The 21889-nt window shown below is 41.7% G+C and overlaps 1 protein-coding gene across 4 annotated transcripts in view; it reads left to right on the top strand.

Annotated features, from left to right (window-relative positions):
* ZNF827 (zinc finger protein 827) overlaps positions 1-21889 on the top strand; it is a 173415-nt gene that overhangs the window by 69097 nt on the left and 82429 nt on the right. For all 4 annotated transcript variants that reach the window (XM_058550145.1, XM_058550147.1, XM_058550149.1 and 1 more), the window contains exons 6-7: positions 18836-19075; positions 21442-21499. In XM_058550145.1, the coding sequence (XP_058406128.1) occupies positions 18836-19075; positions 21442-21499 (298 nt within the window). The remainder of the gene's footprint in view (positions 1-18835; positions 19076-21441; positions 21500-21889) is intronic.

Below are 21889 nucleotides of genomic sequence, written 5' to 3'. Positions count from 1 at the left end.
ACTCCAAGAGATAGAGAAATGCCCCCTTCTCCCTTTGAGGAGCCACGTGTTTACATGGGAATGAATATGTGAAATGTACCATGTCTGTGATTGAACCCAGAAGTAGCAGATAAGAATGCCATTTAAAAACATGAATTCCACAAAAATAAGTAGCTGGAAAGCTGGAGTTATTCAGAAACATGAATGAGAAATTAAACACTTAAATTTATCTAACATGCTAAGTAAAACTTCACATTAGACCTTAATTCGAAACACATGTACTGGTTTTTTCTGCGCTCAAAGAAGGAAACCGAATGGATTTATACTCCTTTCTGATTCATATTCATTTATCCCTGCCTAGTCTTGGAGAGAAATATAAATTATAATTACCTCCTGTAGAAGAATCTAAACAGGCCCTGGATTTGAAATACCTAGTGATGTAGGGTTCAGGGAGTCGCCTATGGAAGATAGGGCTTCAGCTATGAGATATTTAGAAGCAGGTAAACTTGGATAGGATGAAGTTTTAAGGTGAATTTAATCTCTGGGGTGAACTAAAGCAGAGAGGAAAGGTACCTAAAGATGACTTTATTAACAGGTTTAATTAGGGCCCTTTTGGTTGTAAATAACAAATCCTCTCCAGCCAGTTTAGGCAAGAAAGGGGAATTTAATAGGAGATGCAGGTTTGGGGTTGACTTATGGAACCCAAGGGCAGGGATGCAGCAGGGCCTCAGTCCTCCACTGAAGCCAGGGTCTGGATAACCATATGGAACACAGGAAGCCCTGGCCCTCCACCTCATCCCTGCTTCTTTCTGCACAGACAGTTGGACTTTTTCTGTTACCCAGCCCACATTGGCGGAAAATGGCAATTACCAACAGCTTCTGAGTTTACCTCTTGTTCAAAAGAGCAGCTAATCAGAAATTTCTTAGTCCCAATTCCAAATTCCAGCTGGTTGCCCCAGCTCCAATTGGGACTCACCAGTGGAAACTTCTACTGTATCTAGGGATAAGGCCATGTTGGGCAGACATGGCTGCTGTCATGTAGGATTGCTGGGAGGAGAAGAATCCCTAGAAACACATCTTGGGTGGTCAAGAGTGAGGGTGGTGTGAGACCAGGAAGATAAACAATATATATGAACCACGCAAGTTCAGAGGAGCAGATTAGGTCATTGCTGTTATTTAAATATTATTATTTAAATAATGTGTTTTGGCCTTTGAGTGATGTTTACCTTTCCTTCCTGGAAGACCTGCCCAGCCAGGACTTTGTCTAGCCAGCCCCAACTCTGTGTGATCTGAGGCAGTGCTTCTCAAAGTGTGGTCCCCAGACTGGCAGAATCAGCATGGGTTGGGAAGGCTAGGGAAGTGTTAGAAATGCGAATTCTTGAGCCCTTCTCTGGACCTAGCTGAAACTCGGAGGTTTTTACAAGCCCTGCAAGTAACTCTGACAGGTAAGTTTTGAGAACCACTGATTAATTGAAGAAATAAGTTTTGCCCATCTGAAAAGAATGCCCTAGGTTGAAGCCGACAGAGAACAAAGCTCTATTAAATGTACATGTTACTTTTTAAAAAGAACCATCTCTCTTCAGTGGAGATTCTTTTTAATTTATTATGAAATAATGATATCTGGGAACCTTTTTTAGAAAGGCACATGTGCCTAATAAATCAAGATAGTGTTGGTTGTGAGCCTCAGATAATACTACTTTTTTCAATGTTCTTTGCTGTTAAATTTCATGATTATTCCTTGGCAATATTGGCATCCTTTTGGCATTCTCCCCCAACCCCCAATAAATCAAAGACCATATTGGAGACTTTTTCTTTTTTTTGAGGAAGACTGGCCCTGAGCTAACATCTGTTGCCAATCTTCCTCTTTTTATTTTTTCTCGCCCAAGTCCCAGTACACAGTTGTATGTCCTAGTTGTAGGTCCTGCTAGTTCTTCTATGTGGGACGCTGCCTCAGCATGGCTTAATGAGCGGTGAGTAGGTCCATGCCCAGGATCCGAACTGGTGAACCCCGGGCCACTGAAGAAGAACTCGTGAACTTAACCACTGTGCCACCAGGCCAGCCCCGAGACTTTCCTATTCTAAAGAATTCCTTGAGATAAATTAGAGATTTTAGCTAAATAATTTCTCAGGGCACAAACTATTCACTGTTCTAGTTGGTATTTCTCCCTTGGAAAATTATAGTCTATCAAACTGTATAAGCAGTATGACTTCAGTAATAATCTAAAGAGATGGAAAATAGTGGTTTTAGTTTTATATTAATGTCGTCTCATGTTCGCCTCTTTCAGACTTACAAGTTATCTAATTCAGTGGTGGAGAGAACATGGGAGGCCTAGTTGTGCCTAATTCCTTATGGTTCTACTTGCTCACATACAGCTGAGAGGAGAGCTCACTCCTAAAGTGAACAGGTAGACATGTTAGCAAAGCTATATACAAGAGTTAAAGAGTAATGTAGAAGTGTCAGTAGAAAAGTATTTTATTTATTTTATTAATATTGTCTTTTTATCACATTGTTGAATACATGGTACTGGAGAATTTGAGAGGATAAAAATGTCAAAATGGCATAGTCTAATCAGTCTGAAATTGAAAAATACTTTTTTTCACTTCAACGTCTTTTGAGCACCTGGAGAATTTTATTGAACCCAGTATTCTGCTTTTCTAAGAATTCATATATTTTAGATTGTTATGTTTTAGAGGGGACTTAAAGTCTGATTTTTTTAAAGCACCATCCCATTTTTAAGAACATCTTTATTGAGATATAATTCACATACCGTAAAATTTACTCATTTAAAGTGTACAATTCAGTGGTTTTTAGTATATTCACAGAGTTGTGTAACCATCACCACATCTAATTAAAGAACATTTTCATTGCACCAGAAAGAAACTCTGTACCCATTAGCAGTCATTCCTTGTCCCCCCTCACTGCCCTCCCTCCGGCCCTACGCAACCACTAATCTGTCTGTCTCAGTAGATTTGCCCGTTCTGCACATTTCATATGCATGAAATCATGCAATATGTGGTCTTTTGTAACTAGCTTCTTTCATTTAGCATAATGTTTTCAAGATTCATCTATGTTGTAACATGTATCAGTACTATATGGCTGAATAATATTCCACTGGATATTATTGGAATGGATGCACCAATAATATAATATTAATTTTATACATGATATGAATTTATCTATTTATCCATTGATGACCATTTGGGTTGTTGCACAACTTTTGCTGCTGTGAACGTTTGTGTACAAGTCTTTTTGTAGACATGTGTTTTGTCTTTCTTGGTTGTATACTTAGGTGTGGAATTGCTGGGTCAAATGGTAACTCTATGTTTAACATTTTGAGGAACTGCCAAACTGTTTCCCAAGCAGCTGCACCATTTTATATCCCCACCAGCAATGTATGAGAGTTCCAATTTTTCTACATCCTTGCCAAAACTTGTTGTTGTCTGTCTTTTTTATTATAGCCATCATATTGGGTGTGAACTGTTAGTATTTCACTGTGGTTTTGATTTGTATTTTCCTGATGACTAATGATGTTGGGCATCTTTTCATGTGCTTATTGGCCATTTGTATATCTTCTTTGGAGACATGTCTGTTCAAATCTTCTTCCCACTTTTTAATTATTGGTCCTTTTATTATTGAATTGTAAAAGTTCTTTACATATATTTTGGATAGAAGTCCCTTATCAGATATATGATTTGCAAATATTTTCTCCCATTCTGCTGATTATCTTTTCACTTTCTTTATGGTATTATTTGCAGCACAAAAGGTTTTAATTTTGATATAGTCCAATTATCTCTCTTTTCTTTTGTTGCTTGTTGCTTGTGATTATTATGGAATTATCACATTTTCCATAATTCCAAGAATTAGGTAAAAACGCAGACTTGTTTAGTATTAAAATGAAAGCTTGTCTTTACTTATATTAGCACAGTATTTTTCAGACATAAAGCCTATGAAACCTAATTTATTGAATAAATACCTGCACAGTGGAGTTGATTTCTCTGATTTCTATATTTGCTGTAGCATTCTATACTTCAGCTGATGGCAAAGAATATTTATATGTAACTTTTTAAATGACTTATAATGAATGTGACCAGCAATGAGCTTACAATTAATGGCCAGATCACTTTCCTCATTGCCATATATGTCCTAAGCTACTCTCAGGATATACGTGTGTGTCTATACACATACACGCACATATACAAAGAAAACCCGTAACTGAGGAAGTTAAATCTTAAATAAGGAATTAGACTCTTTTTTTAGCACATGAAAATTCAGTGCGAATTGGAGATATTTGGAGCGTGAAAACTATATCTTATACAAACAGGGACTAGATCACTTTAATAAGATAAAAATGTGACATGTTTATATACCCAGAGAATTCTTTCTTGAAGGTCTAGATCTTGTTAAGCTCAGAGGAGATACAGTGGTGTTATTTACCTGACCGTTTAGTCAGGACAGAGTCAGAAACAGCCGTCCGCAGCTCTGGAAGGGCTGTTCTTTCCCAGAAAGAAGAGGATATTTGCTTCTGGCAGATTCTCCCACCATCACTGGTGTTACACTCACTCTTTGACTGTAAGCCCCCTTCTATTTATCGTGTAATTCCACACACAGCTTACAAATGCTTGAAGCCACACACCTGAATGGCTGTTGCTGCTCCCCCTACCTCATGCGGGAGCTCTCCCAGCTCACCACCCCCCACACCTTCCTCTTAGAGCTCTCGCCCCTCGGGCCACCCTTTTGCTTTCTTTACCCAGCTTCCTTCGCCTCCCACACTGAGGCCTGGGACTCAGAAAGGCTGGACTCAAAGGGCTCTTGTTTTATTATCATCTCCCTGTTGCATAGCTGCATATGTTAATGTAGCCACGAAAATTTGTATTGGCTTGTGTTCCCAGAAACCAGGCAAGAACTCTGAAAGGAATTTCGTATACTCCACCTTCATTATAGATTCCTTTTCTGTTTGGCTGGACTGTGGGAGGGAGGGGTTTGATCACAGCAGGGTCGAGGGAAGGGCTGTAGGGCAGGGGTGCTGGGTGGGGTAGGGTGAGGTGGAGGGGTTCCAGATCCTCCTTTATAATATTGAGAAATGAATTAAGAATGATGCCTAGGAAGTGTGTTTGCAGTTGGGATAGTGTGTCCTCCTGTATTCCTGTATTGTTTTCTGTTTTCTGGTATAAATGACTACAGATGTTATCTTATTGACAACATAAACTGTGACACAGAGGCCATTAGTAAATACCGTTTGATGGTGACAACTCTAAGAAGAAGCTTTATTTTCTGAGGGATCCAGTGTCAGTGTGGATGCAGATATTTGAGTGACCAGTCAAACATTCTGTTCCATTTTTCACTCAGAGGACAAATTTCCCTGCCAGGTTGAAGCTGTGTACCTTATCACTGCATTAGAATCTCCTACACCCTCTAGCTTTTTGAGTCCTACCCTCAGCCTTTTTGGCTATATGTTACCACAGTTAGAGTCTTGTGAGGGAGAGCACAACCATTATTTTCCTCAACGAGAGATCTAAAACATTCTCATTCCACAGTGGTTTTTCTTCTCATTGCCATATTAACCTTTCACCTTTAACTTATTTATGTCAAAGAAGAGGAACATTCGCATGTATAATTAAACCGCATGCATTCTGTGCCCATCTGGGTACAGGCTGGTATCACAGACACACCTCTGGAGAAGGGAATCCTTTCCCCACTGCCAGGTAGCCTGTCTGCTGCCAGGAGGCCACGTGACTCACTGAACAGGGGCTCAACTGGATGATGGTGCCCTGGTCGCTCAGCGCATTGAGCACTGGAGATACCCACAGTCTGAGAGAGAGGACACCTGTTCCCATTGGGCAGGGCAGTGTCCATATTAGCCCAAGAATGGGAAACTTCCGTGAAGAGAACTATTTCTCCCTTACGGCTTCCGTTATTCTTATGGGAAGACAAAGGATTGAAAAGTGGTCTTTTCTCTTTTCAAAGTGTGAGGACCTATGATGTTTCTTCGAAGGGGATCTTGGTCTTCCCTCCTAATAACCCCCTATGTATTTACTCCACCCATGTGTATATTTCCCCATATTTAAACCATCCTGAGTGTGCGCTGTGAGTTCATTTACTTCCTATTTTCTAAATATGGGACAGCAGCTGGATTCGAGCACATTTCCTGGTTTCCTGTGGCTTGCCCTACACTTGTATCGCTTATCTCCCCAGCCGGAGAAATGGGGGGAGGTGACAGAATATACATGTGACCCATGTATATTGGGACTTAGGTCCCAAGTCAGGTGGTGAGGCTCACTGAAGAATAAATTACGAACTTGTTTCCTTAAACTTACTATACCAGCTGTATCCCCGTAAACCCATCTAAACATATACACACACTTCCCTACTGTTGCTACCAGAAATTCTTTCTCCTATTTTGAGTTTGGGGCATTCATGGGGACAGCCTTGCTGGAGGCTTCCCGTGGTCCACGTACATGTTGCTTAATAGGCCCTGTGGTCGAGAGAGAGAGGCAGGCTCTCAGCAGAGCCAATGGATTAATGAGGACGAAAGGTGAAAATTATAGTGATTCGTGAGACTTATTCTGAGAGCAGAATCATCGTGCCTCACTCTGTGCATTTGAATATTGGTAGGAATCTTCACTTGGAATTCATCAATGCTTATTTGGCAAACATATTGAGTAATATGTAGATAATATTTTTTTTCCTGCACTTTTTTTAAAGAGCTGTGAGAAGTAAAGAAGAAAACTGAGGACTAGAAAGATAATTTAATTGAGACAGATGGTTGTCTCTTTTCATTTGCTTGTGCTAAAACCTTTGCACCCTCTTTATCCCATCCTAATACTGTTTAAAATATTTTCTCCTAAAATAGTGTTCATGTTAGAAAGCTCTTCCTATCTAATTCTTTCTCAGCTTTCTTGGAGACACCCAGAGCTAAAGTATACATCCTGTGTGTAACAGGGAGTGTCCAAGTGTTAGGGCCTAGTTCTCAGTATCCTGTGTGTAACAGGGAGTGTCCAAGTGTTAGGGCCTAGTTCTCAGTTTAAGGGTTACCTCCTTACCCCTCCACCCTCTCTCACCCCCCCACCCCCCTTACCCCACCCCTACCCCCTCACCACCAGTTGACTGTTTTGTTGCTCTTCAGCACCTGCGCTAGAGAGGACACAGGAACAGAGAGAGGAAGGGAAATTAAAATGAGTCACTTAAGCTACTTGTAAGTAGCTTTGATTAAAAAAACATTTGGAAAAGAAGGTTGAAACACAGCCAAAATACATTGTAAGGATATCCATGCACTCCATGTCTCCAAGAACTATGGGGAATTAAGAGCCCAGAGGGAACATTTTCCGCTATTGAAGGTCCCACTGCCACTCTAAGGATTCCCACAGGCATGGTCCTAGGGATGGTGCCCTATCAAAAGCCAAGGCTCATTTATCATTGGCTAAAAGGGCTTTAATTCTTGGCAAAAGTGTGTAAAGATTTCTTAGGGTTTAAATGAACTCTATCCTTTAATTTTCCTCTACTTCTCATCCTATCTTCCCATTTCTTCTTTATGGTCTTCCTTCTTTTTTTTTTTGTTTTCTTTCACTTGTTCATTCATTCAACAAATATTTATTGAGCTCCTACTATTTTCCAAGTCCTGTTTTGGGCACTAGGGGCACAAAGGTGAACAAGACAGTGCCCTTTACTGCATGAGCCTACATTCTCTTCCCACTCCATCTATCACTACCCATATCTCACTCCAGTTAGTTAGTGCCTGGGTTCCCTCTCTGTTGTTACGTGATGCTCTACTCTGCGCACCATGCTTACCAGCCCTTCCTTGCCTGCTGGAAACATCAACCAATGTAAAAGAAGAAGTCAAGGCTTCACAACAGAGATATCCTTGGGACATGATTCAGCAATATTTAGCACCATCTAAGAAAAGCATTTTAAACTTGTCTGCATATACTAACGCCTTTACCATCTTTCAGTGGAAAATACTTAAAAGTTTGGTAAAACTCTCAGTTATTGAAAGGACTCCCGCTGTCCTTCTCCCTCCTCTTTGAGCATAAAGCAGTGGGCAACCCATCATTTGACAGAAATGGACCTTGCTTTTTGGTAATTTTTTGTGTCTAAAAATGAATCTTTCAGGAATCCTCTTTAAAACCTATGCATGCACACACACCCCACACACACACAATCAGGTTCATAGAAGGATATATAAAGGCCTATTAATCACAACAGATGAGATAGACAGGGCTTAGATTTATTAAATGGCAAAGGATAATAATGTTAAATAGCTTTAAGGTTAGATCAGATACTTTAATTGACCCTTTTCCTTTTTTTTTTTAATGTGAGACAAGAAAAGTATATTCTGAACGTTAGATGAAAAATAGATTAATTTTTAAAAAATGAGATCATTTGGAATGTTACCAAATGGCAGACATACAGTTTAAATGCACCTCTTTAGCTAATTTCTCGTGAAGCCATCAAACGGAAAGAAAACAAGATGATTGGGAGAGGTTTTACATTAACACTGACACACTCAGAGTTCAGCAGATAATGACTGAGCCACTGCACATCATCCGCTGGCTGGAGAAGCTGATCTCCCAGAGCCCCCAATGACTGAAGGATTTTAATTCTTGATTGTCATTTGGACAGAAGTTAAATCAAATGCAGAATGTGTGATGGATGTATTCTAACTTGTGATCATCTTCCACGTGACAACTCCAAGGGACCTTCCTTTACGTTACGTGAGTCTCCTGTGTAGTTTAACACTAACAACATACTTTGAATCAAGTTCAAAACTTGTGCTGCAGCTGTGGGCCCAGTTTTATGGCCAGTTTGAAAACACCAGCCAATGCCCAGTGGAGTCCTCTCAGGCAGGGACCTGTTGCATTGCTTCCTGGTATAGGGAGTGCAAAGACTAATTTAAAAATTGACAGAAGAATAAAGCATCAAGTACTTTGCTCTGATGGAAAATGATATGTTTGTTTCTTGGACCCCTGAAAGAGAACTTCTAGGTCTCAGTAACTCTTCATCACCTTTAAAGTTTGAGTTCCATTTTTTTAGGGCATATTTGTTCCTTGCAGATTCAGAACAATTAGTAAAATGGAACACCTGGGGCTCTTCACTGTGTGTTTTTAAAAACTTGATTCTAAGTTGACCCTCTGTTTACCTCTGTCTACTAAATTGTGAATTCTAGTGCGCATAGCTAGTTCTTCAGACTTTTGTTAATTCTGCTTCTTAAGTTGCCAGGTAGTATACTGATAGAGAGGGGAAACACTAGTTAATTTATGGTTTTGGTGATTTAATTCAAAAATCCAATTCTGATAAAATATCTTTGAAATTGTTTTAGGAATCAAAACTGTGATGCATGTGTATGAGAGAGAGAAAAAAGAAGGAAGGGGCATACAAAAATCCCAGCTCCATCATTTTAAACAAAATTCTCCTAATGTTTAGGTTACCATGAAGATGGGTTTCACTACCTGGAAAAGATGGTTTCATTTAATTAACTGATTAATTGTTTAATGAATTTTTTAATTTTGTGCAGATCTTTGCTTGTCTCCCTCATAGACATTGGCTTGGTCTCATGGTTTGCTCAGTTACTTCTGTGCACTTCTGGGTGAAATGTGTGGAGTGTGTGTGTGTGTGTGTGTGTGTGTGTGTGTGTGTGTGTACTGGAGGTCATTGTAGGGCCCTTCTTTTGAAAACTACTTTTTTTGTTGTTGTTGTTGAGAAAGGGGAAAAAAAAAAGTTCAATTCCCTACCTCACACCATTGAGCACCCCTGCCCTCAACTGTGCCTGTTATCTTTAGTCCAGAGAACATGGATTTTATCCATTCCAGAAAATAAATCTCCCATTTTGCTTTTCCAAGGAGAGAGGAGTGGAAAATGCTATTCTTGAAGGTTCTTGTCTATTAGGAGAAAAATCTGCTGCACCACTGTTTTCTTTCATGGGCAGCATTTCCTTTCTTTTTCCTCAGAAAACAGATGACCAAAATGTCCAGTAGAGAAAGTAGGAAACTGTTCAGAGCCTGTGTTGCCTCTTCCTGGGGTGTGGAAACACCTGTGGAAAAGCCCCAGCCTTGGATTTTCCCAGCCTCAGAGCAGAAATGGGAAACTTTTCTCCTCTGAGGCCCACTGCACCCTGGGCATTGTGGAAATGCCCAAGGGTCACACTGTAGAGAAAACGGAAATTTAATATATAACTTGCTGCGGAGAAGCATATACCAATCCAGTCTTTCAAGAACATGAAACTTGGAGCCAGCCCTGATGGCCTAGTGGTTAAAGTTTGGCGCAGTCACCGCTTCGGTGGCCCGGGTTCATTTCCTGGTTACAGAACCACACCACCTGTCTGTCAGTTGCCATGCTGTGGCAGTTGCTCACATAGAAGAACTAGAAGAACTTACAACTAGGATATACAACCATGCACTGGGGCTTGGGGGAGGAAAAAAAAAAAAGAGGAAGATTGGCAACAGATGTTAGCTCAGGGTGAATCTTTCCCTGCAAAAAAAAAACAAAACAAAACATAAAACTTGTCTCAGTATGCATGTGCTTCTGTTCCACGTGATTGCTCCGAGAGAGAGAGAGAGACAGGGTAGGGTAAAAAAGAGAAAAGGAAGAATAACATTCAGCATCTAAGCATCATTTTCTTGATTCTCTTAACAAGAATGGAGCTACATTTATCTCCATTTCACTGGGGACCTAGCTCCAATTATAGGGTGGGGGAATGGCTGCTGGGCCCAAGGCTGTTTCACTCCTACCTTGCTTCTCTCTGAGAAGACAAAGTCCGACACAGAGTGTCAGACTTTTGTGGAATAACATTTCCATCTCTGCTTCCATCTTTGCCTCTGCTCCAGTAAGTCTGGGGCTTGGTCTTTCCCTGTGCCACCAAGAAAAACAGCCCAACTCTTCATTCCATTTTGATTTTGGCAAGGGCTGAAACAAGTAAGAGAAAGCACAGGGAGAAGGCAGCTCGGCTTTATCAGACGCCAGCAGGTGCCAGGCCCTGCGACAACCATGTAGTCTCATTTCTTGTTCCTGCTTGTTCGTTTCACTTTGCCTGGTCCTTTTGGCCTGCATTGTGTTATGTAATAAACCCGATGCCTACAAGAATCAACTTTCATACCTGGATGGTGTTTTTATGCCCAATCAAGAACTTTGTATCTTTGAGGATGGCAAGTTGGAGATGAAAGATTTTTAATTTATCTGATTGACAGGAATATCACTCTAGAAAATGAATTATTTCCACATGGCATGGTTGGCATTGCTTTTAGAGGCTCTTTTCAGCTTCTTGTTACTCTAAAATACTAGTTCAGGATCATGATAGCAGTCTACAGAGAGAATGGTCAGTTATTATCGTTTATTTCAGGGTCATGGCCGGTGTTTCATCCTTTCATATTTAAGTTCATGGCATGTGTGAGTGTCTAGGGCAGACGGAGGAGTTGGGAAAGGAGAATAGCATTACACACCTACTGTGTGCTATGCCTCAGGTGATGCATGTGACAGGAATACATTAAGCATGTTGAACGTGCCAGGCCCTGTGCAAAGTCTTGGGGATCTTTCTGAAAGAGGAATAAGAATCTAGCTCTCCCCTGAGAGTTCAGTCCAGAGGGAAACGACCTGTAAATAATAATTGCAGTACTCTACAATATATTTAAGGTCCATACAATCTAGAGGTAGGACAGAGCAGAGAGAGAATGCCACTCGAGGAAGATATAGGAAGGTTGCTCACAGAGGGGACGTCTAAATAGTTTTGAAATCTGAATATGGTGTTACCGGGGTTTTTAGGAAGGGAATAAAGTGAGAAACAGCATGACATGTTCAGGAGGCAACTGGAATATTTCACTATTGCAGGAGCATGAAGGCATGTGGAGAAGAACTGTGAGATGATACAGGGAGAGTGGGGCTGGGCTTGATATGGGACAGAAACTAAGAGGAGTGATTGTAAGGGTGCAGGAACCCAAGGGCAGGAATGCAGTGGGACCTCGGGTGGGCTTGGAGGCAGGAAGCAGGAGCCTGTCGTGGTGGTGCCTCTCTCCTCTCTGGGTTTCCATGCGTACACCACACTGGACCACTCCCTCTCCGCCTCTTTTCCTTGCTTCTGTTCTTCCTCCTCCTCTCTAAGAGTAGATGGTAACAGTTCCGCCCCGTCCACTGCTCTCTACTCACCCTCCCTTGCTGATCTCACCCAGTCCCCTGGATTCAGATGACTTCCCATCTCTGTGTCACTGGTGGTTATTCTCTTACTGCCCATAAGCCATCAACACCTCCCTTCCCTGCAGGAATCATAAATACTCAGCCAAAACAAAACTGAAAATTTTCCTCTGTATTTCTCCCTAACCCAACTTTCCTATTTTCCTACTCCTGTTAATAGCATCTTCCAAATCTCAAGGCTTAAAAGTCACAGAATTTTTTTTTAACCACACTACCCCTTATCCAGGCCATATGCAAAGTTTCTTCATAATTTCTCTCACATTGGTCTCTTCTTAGTTCAGACTCCTAGTCAGTCCCCCACCGATTCCTCCCCATTCAATCTCTAGCATATCTTATGAATCTTTTCTGTCCTTATGAAACTTTAGTTCAGATCCTCATCACCTCTTTACTTGGATTACTATAGTAAGCTCCTAACAACTCCCCCCATTTCCAATTCCTCCTGTCCCTTCGAAGTGCCACTGCTAGATTGACTTTCTGAAATGTAATCTGATCATGCTACTCCCCAGCACAAACCTGCCAATGGCTGGATCCTCACTGGCTCCCCATTCATTACAGGTTTCCAGGCCCAGCACCTAAGATTCCATATTCTGCCCTTACCTACCTCTCCAGTTTTATTTCTCTGGAATATAACCTGACACTCTTTGTTAAACAGTATGTTAAATGGAAGATTTGGCTTCAACACCAAAGTTACAGCATGGAGAATTAAAAAAAAATCTCTTGGCATAGAGTCAGAAAGTAGAACGGTGGTTGCCAGAGGTTGGGGGAAGGGGGAACGGGGAGTTATTGTTTAATAGGTAGAGTTTCAGTTGGGGAAGATGAAAAAGTTCTGGAGATTGGTGGTGGTGATGGCTGCACAACAACGAAAATGTACTTAATGCCACTGAACTATACACTTAAAAATGGTTAAAATGATAAATTTTATGGTGTGTATTTTTACAACACACACACACACACAGACACACACAAACCCTTGGACCTCTTGGCCAAATTGAGACAGTATAAAAGTGAGAGGTTGTTGAAGATTTGGGTGAGGGGATTTTGGAGAGAACTTTGCTGTGATTCCCCCGCTGCATGGTCGTGGAGATGGGGGAAGGGGAGCCAGCCTCTCACCCTAAAACGAGAGAGCACAGCTTAAGGGATACCATCTGGGAAGTTTGTCATGTGTTTTCCTCCATTGGGGAGCCTAGTGCACTGGTCCTGACATCTGCCTAGGAAGTCTAGAGGGTGAGAAATGGGCTGGCATGCTGCTTTGGTGACTGAGTGAAACAGATGCTGTGCTGCATTGGGCCTGAACTCGCCCTTTTTTTTTGTCTGATCAAACAAAGAGGCAACTGTTTCCTGTGGCCTCCACATAGACCAAATTCCCACAAGAAGGCTGGCATGGGTGTTGTCTTAAGTGCTCTCCAGTGGGGCTGCCTAAACGTTGATGGTACCTCAACACAAAGGGAGATGGAAGCAGACAGGTGGTTTCCCAGGGGTAGTGGAAGAAATAGGTGACACCAGGCTAGAAGGAGTTCAGGTAAAGGGAAGTGCAGGAGAGAGCGCACCTCGAAGTTAAAGGTCTCTGAAGACTCCATGTGTGAATCCCTTAGAGAACCATCTGCTGGCCTAAAGAGGGTAAAACCATTCTAGAAGAGGACGGTGAAATAAGACCTTTCCTCCCTCCTCTCCTCCTCCTCCAGCTCTGTATGGTCTGAAAGGGGAGTGACGGGGAGAAGGCAACAAGAAAGAGAGGAGGAGCCGCTGACCGCACACACCACCTCTCCCCATGACAGAAACTGGCAGACTCAGCCAGGGAGGGGCAAGGTCGCCTTCATAGGAAGGTTGAACTGTGGATTAACACATGGGACTGGGCCTTCTGGGTTCTGAATCAAGACCGTTGTGCCATTTAAAGGGATTGTAAGGCTTTGTATTATCTAAGAATTAACAGGTTATGGGCTTGCCTGAGTCTTCACCCAGGGGCAGGGGAAGAACTCTTCCTACCCCGCAGGTTTAAAGAGACAATGGAAGACAAAAATAGAGTTGCTTTTATGTTGACACCTTGTGAGTCTTGCTTGTTCAAGGTACCAGTCCCGCCTCTCTATGGGCCCTCCAGCCAAACCAGACAAGTTGACTTCCCTGAACACCCCGGAAGAGTACAATTCCACCATTGTGCTTTGCTTCACAGTCTTCTTTGGCTTCTTTTCCCACACTGTGTTTTAATCTTACCTCTTTTATTAGAGGGCTGTTTATACTTGTCTGAGCATTCATTTAGATTTAAACTGCTTGAGGGCAAGAACCATGTCTTACTTACCTCTGTATCTTACAGATCATCACAGTACTTAGTACACAGGAGACATTAAAAAAAGATTGTAGAATGACCAAGTGACTGATGAATGCAGTGATACTGTTTGATAGCTAATATGTATTATGTTTTTGAAGGTAGAAAAGAGTGTATTATAGCATTCTTATTGCCTCTTCCCCTTCTATTGCCAAACAGAATTTGAGTAGGGCTTATCTGATTCACAAACCCACTATTCCAATGGTACCAGACATTGGAAATATCATTTTTTATGGGCGTGGATAATTTTTTTTCATTTTTTAAAAATTTAGGTAAATGATAAAATATCCATATTTATCATAGAAAAGTTACAAAATACAAATAAGCATTGCAATAAACAGTCACCTACAACCCATTTCCCAGGCATTACCTACTGTTAACACTTCTCCCTCATCTTTTTCCATGTGCCGGTTTCTTTCTTGGAATAGCAGTATAGGCCACCTGGAGTAAAATTAGTATTTGTACTATTCTTTTATGAAGAGATTCTAAAAGAATTGACAGGGTCTGTGGAGGAGGAAGATGATGGGAAAGAGTAAAATCCTGGATATATAGACATGTCCCTGGGTGTGGAAGTCAAAGCTAAGAGTGAGTGAGATGACTAATTCAGCAGTTGTTGTTAGGATGCCCCAGGCAAAAGGGAGGAGCTGGCTTGAGGACCAAGTGGAATCTGCAGCAGAAACCCTGTTCCCAAGTCAGCCTGCCTCCTGCATCCTCGGCCAGACTGTCCAGGCGCCCGGCTGAGGTGGTGATTAATACGTGGGAGAGCCTAAGCAAGAACTTCAGAGGGCCATTTTCTTTCTTCTTTGCCTTGGGTGCTGATTAAATTTGGGGGAAGGAGGTTGAAAACTAGAGTGTGGCAAAAACTTTACAGCAGTGTATTTTGGTTGGGATGATTTTGCCCCCGGAGGATACTGGCAGTGTCTGGAGTTATTTGTGGTTGTCACAACTAGGGCGATGGTGCGACTGGTATCTAGTGGCTAGAAACCAGGGATGTTGCTAAACATCCTACAGTGCACAGCACAGCCTCCCACAACAAAGAAGTACCTGGCCCCAAATGTCAATAGTGCTGAGGCTGAGAAACCCTGCTTTAAAAAAAAAAAAGGGGGAAGAAAACACTTGGCGGTAAGGCTCTTGCGAGGAACAGCAAGGACTATACAAATATTTATCGTATTATGTCTCACTTGCCCGTTGAGATGTCAGTTAGAAACTCTTCTCTGTGATCTGGAGTCTATCAGGTAGGTGAAGAGTGCTGAAGGTTTTTATCAGTGATCAGTGTTTTGTGCATTTCTGAAAGGTCAGGAGTTGTCATAAGAAAGGGCAGAAAGCACTTCTTGGAAGTCATACTTGAAATTATCCCAAGTAGCTTTTTAAAACTGATTTCATTAAATTCGGTGATACAAATAACCAGGTGGCTTTTAATCCAGGGGCAAAGCTGGGGAAAGGGGTTGGGGGGAGATATGTGATGGAGTTTCTTTCTAGCTTTGCTCTTTATATTGTTGAGATTTTTTTTTTTCCACTACATGAATCCCTTTCTAGTGTTTCTTCGTGTTTGCTTTCAGGCGTTGGGGTGACTTGCAGGGTTCAGAGACATCATTATGTACCTGTGACACTGACCCCACTGTTCATTTTCCAAATATTAAGGACTTAGAGGAGACACAAAAAGGGAAATGTGTGTTGTCCCTGCACCTCTGGGTGATCTGACTGGAGGTCAGGATGGCTCTCAGGTCACCAAGTCCCTAAGCGGGGGAGGGGGGGGTCAGTACTCAAGAAAGAATCAGATGGACTGGAAGTAAAGGCAAAGAAGCTAAGCTTGTAACTTGGAAAGCTTTGTAGTCTTTTCTTTTTTTTTTTTTTCAGCATGATTCAGTCAATGAACTTGGTTTTTTTTGAGCTTCACAGACATGCAGAGAAAAAACAGCTTGGCAGGAATAGAGGAAGGGGGAGGGGATCTAAATTAAATATAACAGTTGCCTGCAGTTTCGTTGCTGTCAAAAAACAAGTCATTTTCCCTGAGAAGCATGTGTAATATGTCAGGGAGAAAAAAGAACAATGAGCACACTTCTTACATAAGATCCTATTGATAGCACCATATTAATTTTAATCATTTAATTTAAAAGCTCCTCTGTCTTCTTTACTACAAATCAATAAACTGTACATGTACTTGACTTTCACCTGTTTCACACTTTGCAAGGAAAGCGTGGTTTTCTCTGACCACCCAGCTCACAGCAATGAGATTTCCCCTTTCACATGTCCTGGCTGTCCCACGGATCAGCACCTGCTTTATATTGTTTCTTCTTGTTATATCTATCCATCCATCCATCCATCCATCACAAATTACCACAAACTTGGTAGCTTAAGACAGTAGAAATTTATTCCTTCACGGCCTGAGAGCCAGAAGTCTGAAATTCGAAGGCTCTAGGAAAGAATCTTTCCTTCCCTCTTCTAGTTTCCGGTGGCTCCAGGCAATCCTTGGCTTGTGGCTGCATAACTCCAGTCTCTGTCTTAGTCTGTTTGGGCTGCTATAACAGGGCACCATAGACTGGGTGGCTTATAAATAACGGAAATTTATTTTATAGTTCTGGACGCTAGGAAGTCCAAGACCAAGGAGTCTGAATGTTCAGTGTCTGGTGAGGACCCTCTTCCTGATTCACTGACAGGCATCTTTTTCTCTATGTACTCACCCGGCGGAGAGGCAAGGGAGCTCTCTGGGGTCTTCCTTATAAAGGCACTAATCTTGTTCATGAGGGCTCCACCCTCATGACCTAATCACCTCCCAAAAGCCCGACATCCAAATACCATCACATTGGGGATTAGGTTTCAAGATACTAATTTTGGAGGGGTACACAAACATTCAGTCTATAGCACTGTTTCTGTCTTCACATGGCCTTTTCCACTGTGTCTGTGTCTTGTTCTCTTCTGTCTATTATAAGGACACTTGTCATTGGATTTAGGGCCTACCTGGATAATCCAGGATGATCTCATCTTGAGATCCTTAACTTAAGCACATTTGCAAATACCTTTTTTCCAAATAAGGTCACATTCATAGCTTCCTTGGGTTAGGACACAGACATATCTTTTGGGGGGCCACCATTCAACCCACTACTCTATCTATAATCTGTCTGTCTGTCATCTGTCTATCCATCATCCATGTCTGTCTGTCTATCTATCTATCTAAGTTCTTTTTGTTTTTTTGTTTTCCAGAATGCTGAGTACACAGTAGTTACTAATGAATGCTTATTGATTTGAAAGTGTGGCCTTATTTTAAAATGACCCAAATTAATAGCTATGCTAATTGCCCCACCTTGTTACAAAGATGTTCTATCATTAGCTCTCAGGAGCACATAGACATAAAGATACTCCAACCTTGCAAAGTGAGTGCATCTTTCAGACTAAAGACCAAACATCGAATAGGCACACCTAAAACAAGAACAGTCAGTAAATTGAACCGTTATTATAACCTGCAGGATTGCTGTTTTTCTAAGTGTTAATCCTTGGACTGCAATTAACTTCCTAGGTGGTCTTGAGGATTACTAGTTCCTAGCAAGGTGTAAATATCTCAGTTGAAGCAACCTTATTTATCTTTTATTAATTTAGGTGCCCTAGAAGAGAAAGAAAAAAATCCATCAGAGCTTTAAAAATAGAGGGAGGGGCCGGCCCGGTGGCGCAAGCGGTTAAGTGCGCGCGCTCCGCTGCGGCGGCCCGGGGTTCGCTGGTTCGGATCCCGGGCGCGCACCGAAGTACTGCTTGGTAAGCCATGCTGTGGTGGCGTCCCATATAAAGTGGAGGAAGATAGGCACCGATGTTAGCCCAGGGCCGTCTTCCTCAGCAAAAAAAGAGGAGGATTGGCGGATGTTAGCTCAGGGCTGATCTCCTCACAAAAAAAAAAAAAAAAAAAAAAAAAAAAAAAAAAAAATAGAGGGAGAAAATCATAATATTACTATGGTTGCTCATAGTTGATTCACTGAAATTGAATAAGTTATGAAACAAGGACAGATGTTTACCGTGTTCTCCATAAGTTCTGGAAGCAACAGGGCAGAGAGGACGGGTGCCTGGGAGTGGTCAGGAGACCCTGGTCAAGAAACCCGAGTTCTAGATCTGGAGACCTCGGCCTGTTTCTCTTGCCATTCGTGTGGCCTTGGACAAGTCACTTAATTTCTCTAGGCTTCAGTTTCCTACCCTCTCAGGAAACCAGGTGGGTTAAACAAGGAGTTTTTCAAACCATGCTGCAGTGTGCCATTGCACCCTCTTCTAAACTGCTCCCTGACGCAATCCTTGTAGTTCTCTCTGTGATTAGAAACCAGGTTTGGTTCAGAATTAAGAGACTCTGGTGTTTTTGTTTCCCTTCATTGACCTGCTTGCAGCGGAAAGCTACAAGGAAGCTCAGACGGTGAAGATTAAAGAGGAACCCATGGAGGTTGACATCCAGGACTCGCATGTCTCCATATCACCCAGCCGGAATGTTGGCTATAGCACTTTAATGGGGCGAGAGAAAACCGAACCCTTACAGAAGATGCCAGAGGGCAGAGTGCCCCCGGAGAGGAACCTCTTCAGTCAGGATATCTCTGTGAAGATGGCTTCCGAGCTTCTCTTTCAACTGTCGGGTACGTGTATGTGCAGAAAAATGTCAATAATTGGTAATAATTGGAAGGAAAGCCACTCTAACAAAGTATAAAACACCCACGTTATAGGATTTTTTAGGCAGAAATCAATTTTGTTACTTTAACATGCAGACTGCCACGCAAACCAACGGTTAGTAAAATGTTGCCAAGTAGAACTCCTGCCAAACTTTCTTTAATAAGTAGTTAAGAATCATTTGAAATTAGAACTCTATTCAATTCTGTGCAAATGATCCCTGTTGACCGGGCTAAACATCTCACCTCTAATTTTGTTTAGGCAGTTGATCTGATTAACAGCCTTTTTTTTTTTCTAATGTGCAAAAGATAAACTTCAGTTTACTCCAACAAGACTGAATTACCGTGAATTCCAAATCAGTGTGGTCTGAATTAATGAGATTTTACTGTATCTTGCCAAAAAAAAAAAAAAAAAGTCAAGGAAAGGGGAAAGCAAAAGATGAAACTATGAGGATTCTTTGCAGCTATAACCTAGTAGAATATTTTCTGTAAACCACCTGTTTCTGCTTCAAATACTAGGAATTCAGAAGTACAGTCGTTACCAGCTCAGCTAAGTGTCTTGATAGAATAGTTGAGGGTCTTAGTACCTAAGTTGTTCCCTTTGTTAATTCTTTCAAGATGTGTACTCTTTGTCCTTAACAAATTTAATATGCTGTAATTGTTTGAACATGATTGAGATTGGTGATACACACATCTAAGATTCAGATTTATGTAGAAATACAGACACCTTGTCCATAATTAAGCATTGGGCTACGTACTGAAGTTCATGCATCAGTCAAATTTGTTACTAATATTTGATCAGCTCAACTCTGTTTTATTATGGATATGGATAACAGATTTAAAACACCCATTAAATGCCTCATTATTTAAGTATTCACTTGCCTCCCCTAAGAAAAATACCAGGAAAGAGAAGAGAATCTGGACCCTGCGTCCGTCATGACAGTTCACCTTGTGGTTGGCGTGGTGACCCACCCCATGGCTGTGAGGCTAGCAGTTAGTGCTGAAAATGACGGCCTCCAGTTTTTCCAACAAGGGCTGTGTTTGTGCAGAGCTCTGCCATGGTGGTCATAGTTAATTCAGTAAACTTGATATGACACGTAGATCTTTGCAAGCTCCAAAACATGCAAGATGCTTTTTTTTTTTTTACAGGCTGAAAGCATACCTAAAAACAATATAACTTTGAAAATGGTTGAGCGGTTAAAATTTGCACAAATGAGGCCCTTGTGGTTCTTTTCAGAAAGTCTGTCTCTCACAGTACATTATCACGGTCTACTATCAGCTAAAAACTTTGTGTCTGAGAGTTCTCACCCTGGCGCTCTCACGGACTGCCTGGGTGACCTCAGGCAAGTCATTTAGCCCCAATTTCCTGCTCTCTGAAAGGACACTGCCTGTGAATCCAAATTCGTCCTCATTTCTCTGTTGAGTGGACAGAAAGAAATTGTCCGCGCAAAGATGCATGCAGCAGCTTCAGACAAGTGTTACAAAGTGTGAGACAGATGTTGTAAACTTTGTTTAAATTTTTCCCCAAATCCGTAAGATTAGGAGTTTTTACTTGCTCTGCCGTTGAAATCTGAAACCCGTGTAGAGTTGGCCAGGTTTTCTCTAGATGCTTAAAAGAAGCCATTGAGAGCTCTGACAGTCAGGGCAGAATCCTCACATTTGAACTGGATTGGGAAGGCCAGAGTTCAACTTTTGTGTTCTTGAAAGCTAATTAAATAATTTCTGACAGCTGGTAGATACAGACCTCAAGACAGAGTAAGGGAGGGTTTACCTCTTCTCGTCTAATGATATTTTTTTGTCCCTAGTGACATTTATCAGAATAAGTGCTCAACTGCTGCAGCACCCAGGGGTCTTATGGTTGTTTTTATATCGCCTCTCACAAAGGGGCCTGACAATACAAAATGCTCAAAGGTTGTCATCAAAGTCAGAAGCGGAACGGTTGCAACAACTGCAGTTTTGGTGCTGAATCAGAGGAAAGCAGAAACTTTCAGCTGGGGAAAGATAGAGTAGAAATAACTGTCTTTGTGCACATATCTGTGTGTGTGTGTACATGTACCTACTCGGGCCCGATTAAAATCAGACAACACACTTGAAATTTTTTAGCAACTGCTTCCCTTTGATTGGTTTTTAATAAAATATTTTTGTGGGTGCCATCTGCATGCTGTTGATGATTGTCTTTAGCGGTAAGACAGGGAGGGTTTGGATGTTTAAAAAAGAAACCAAAAGAAAACCACAAAAAAGAAAGAGAAATGTTGAGGATGTTTCTGCTTAAGCCTTAAAGACGCAAGTTGAGTGAGAATGACCTAAGAGTCTGTGTTTCATTCTTCTCCTTCCAGAAAAAGTGAGCAAAGAGAACAGTCACACAAAAGAAAACACTATCCGGACGACCACCAGGTAGGCAGGCCCCTTCATGTGGGTTCCCTTCACAACACCCCCTGTGTGGCCCATCAGGTCTGCATCACGTGTGGAACGTTGTTCCCCAAACCGTTTTCTCCCGCTGGATTCCCAGGAGTCATGCCCTTTACCGCCATTTTGTATTAGAACTTCGGTTGGTGGAAACAATGCAGAAAGCAGGGACACCAAGGGGGAGACCATTAATATTTATGAAACTTCTAATAGGTGTCACTTTGCTGGGGAGTTTTCCGTGTGTTATTGTTTTGTGTTCCTTACAATAATTTCATGGAGCAGATATTATTATCCTCTTTGCAGAAGTTTCTTGACTTAGGAGTTTGAATGGGTGGCACAGCTGTCATTGGGAGCTGGGTCCGTATCTCAGGAAAGCCT

Source organism: Diceros bicornis, chromosome 11 (genome assembly GCF_020826845.1).
Source record: "Diceros bicornis minor isolate mBicDic1 chromosome 11, mDicBic1.mat.cur, whole genome shotgun sequence".
In the NCBI taxonomy this organism is placed as follows: Eukaryota; Metazoa; Chordata; class Mammalia; order Perissodactyla; family Rhinocerotidae; genus Diceros; species Diceros bicornis.
The sequence above is the reverse complement of the archived record's forward strand: the minus strand, read 5'-3'. Positions and strand labels throughout refer to the sequence as shown.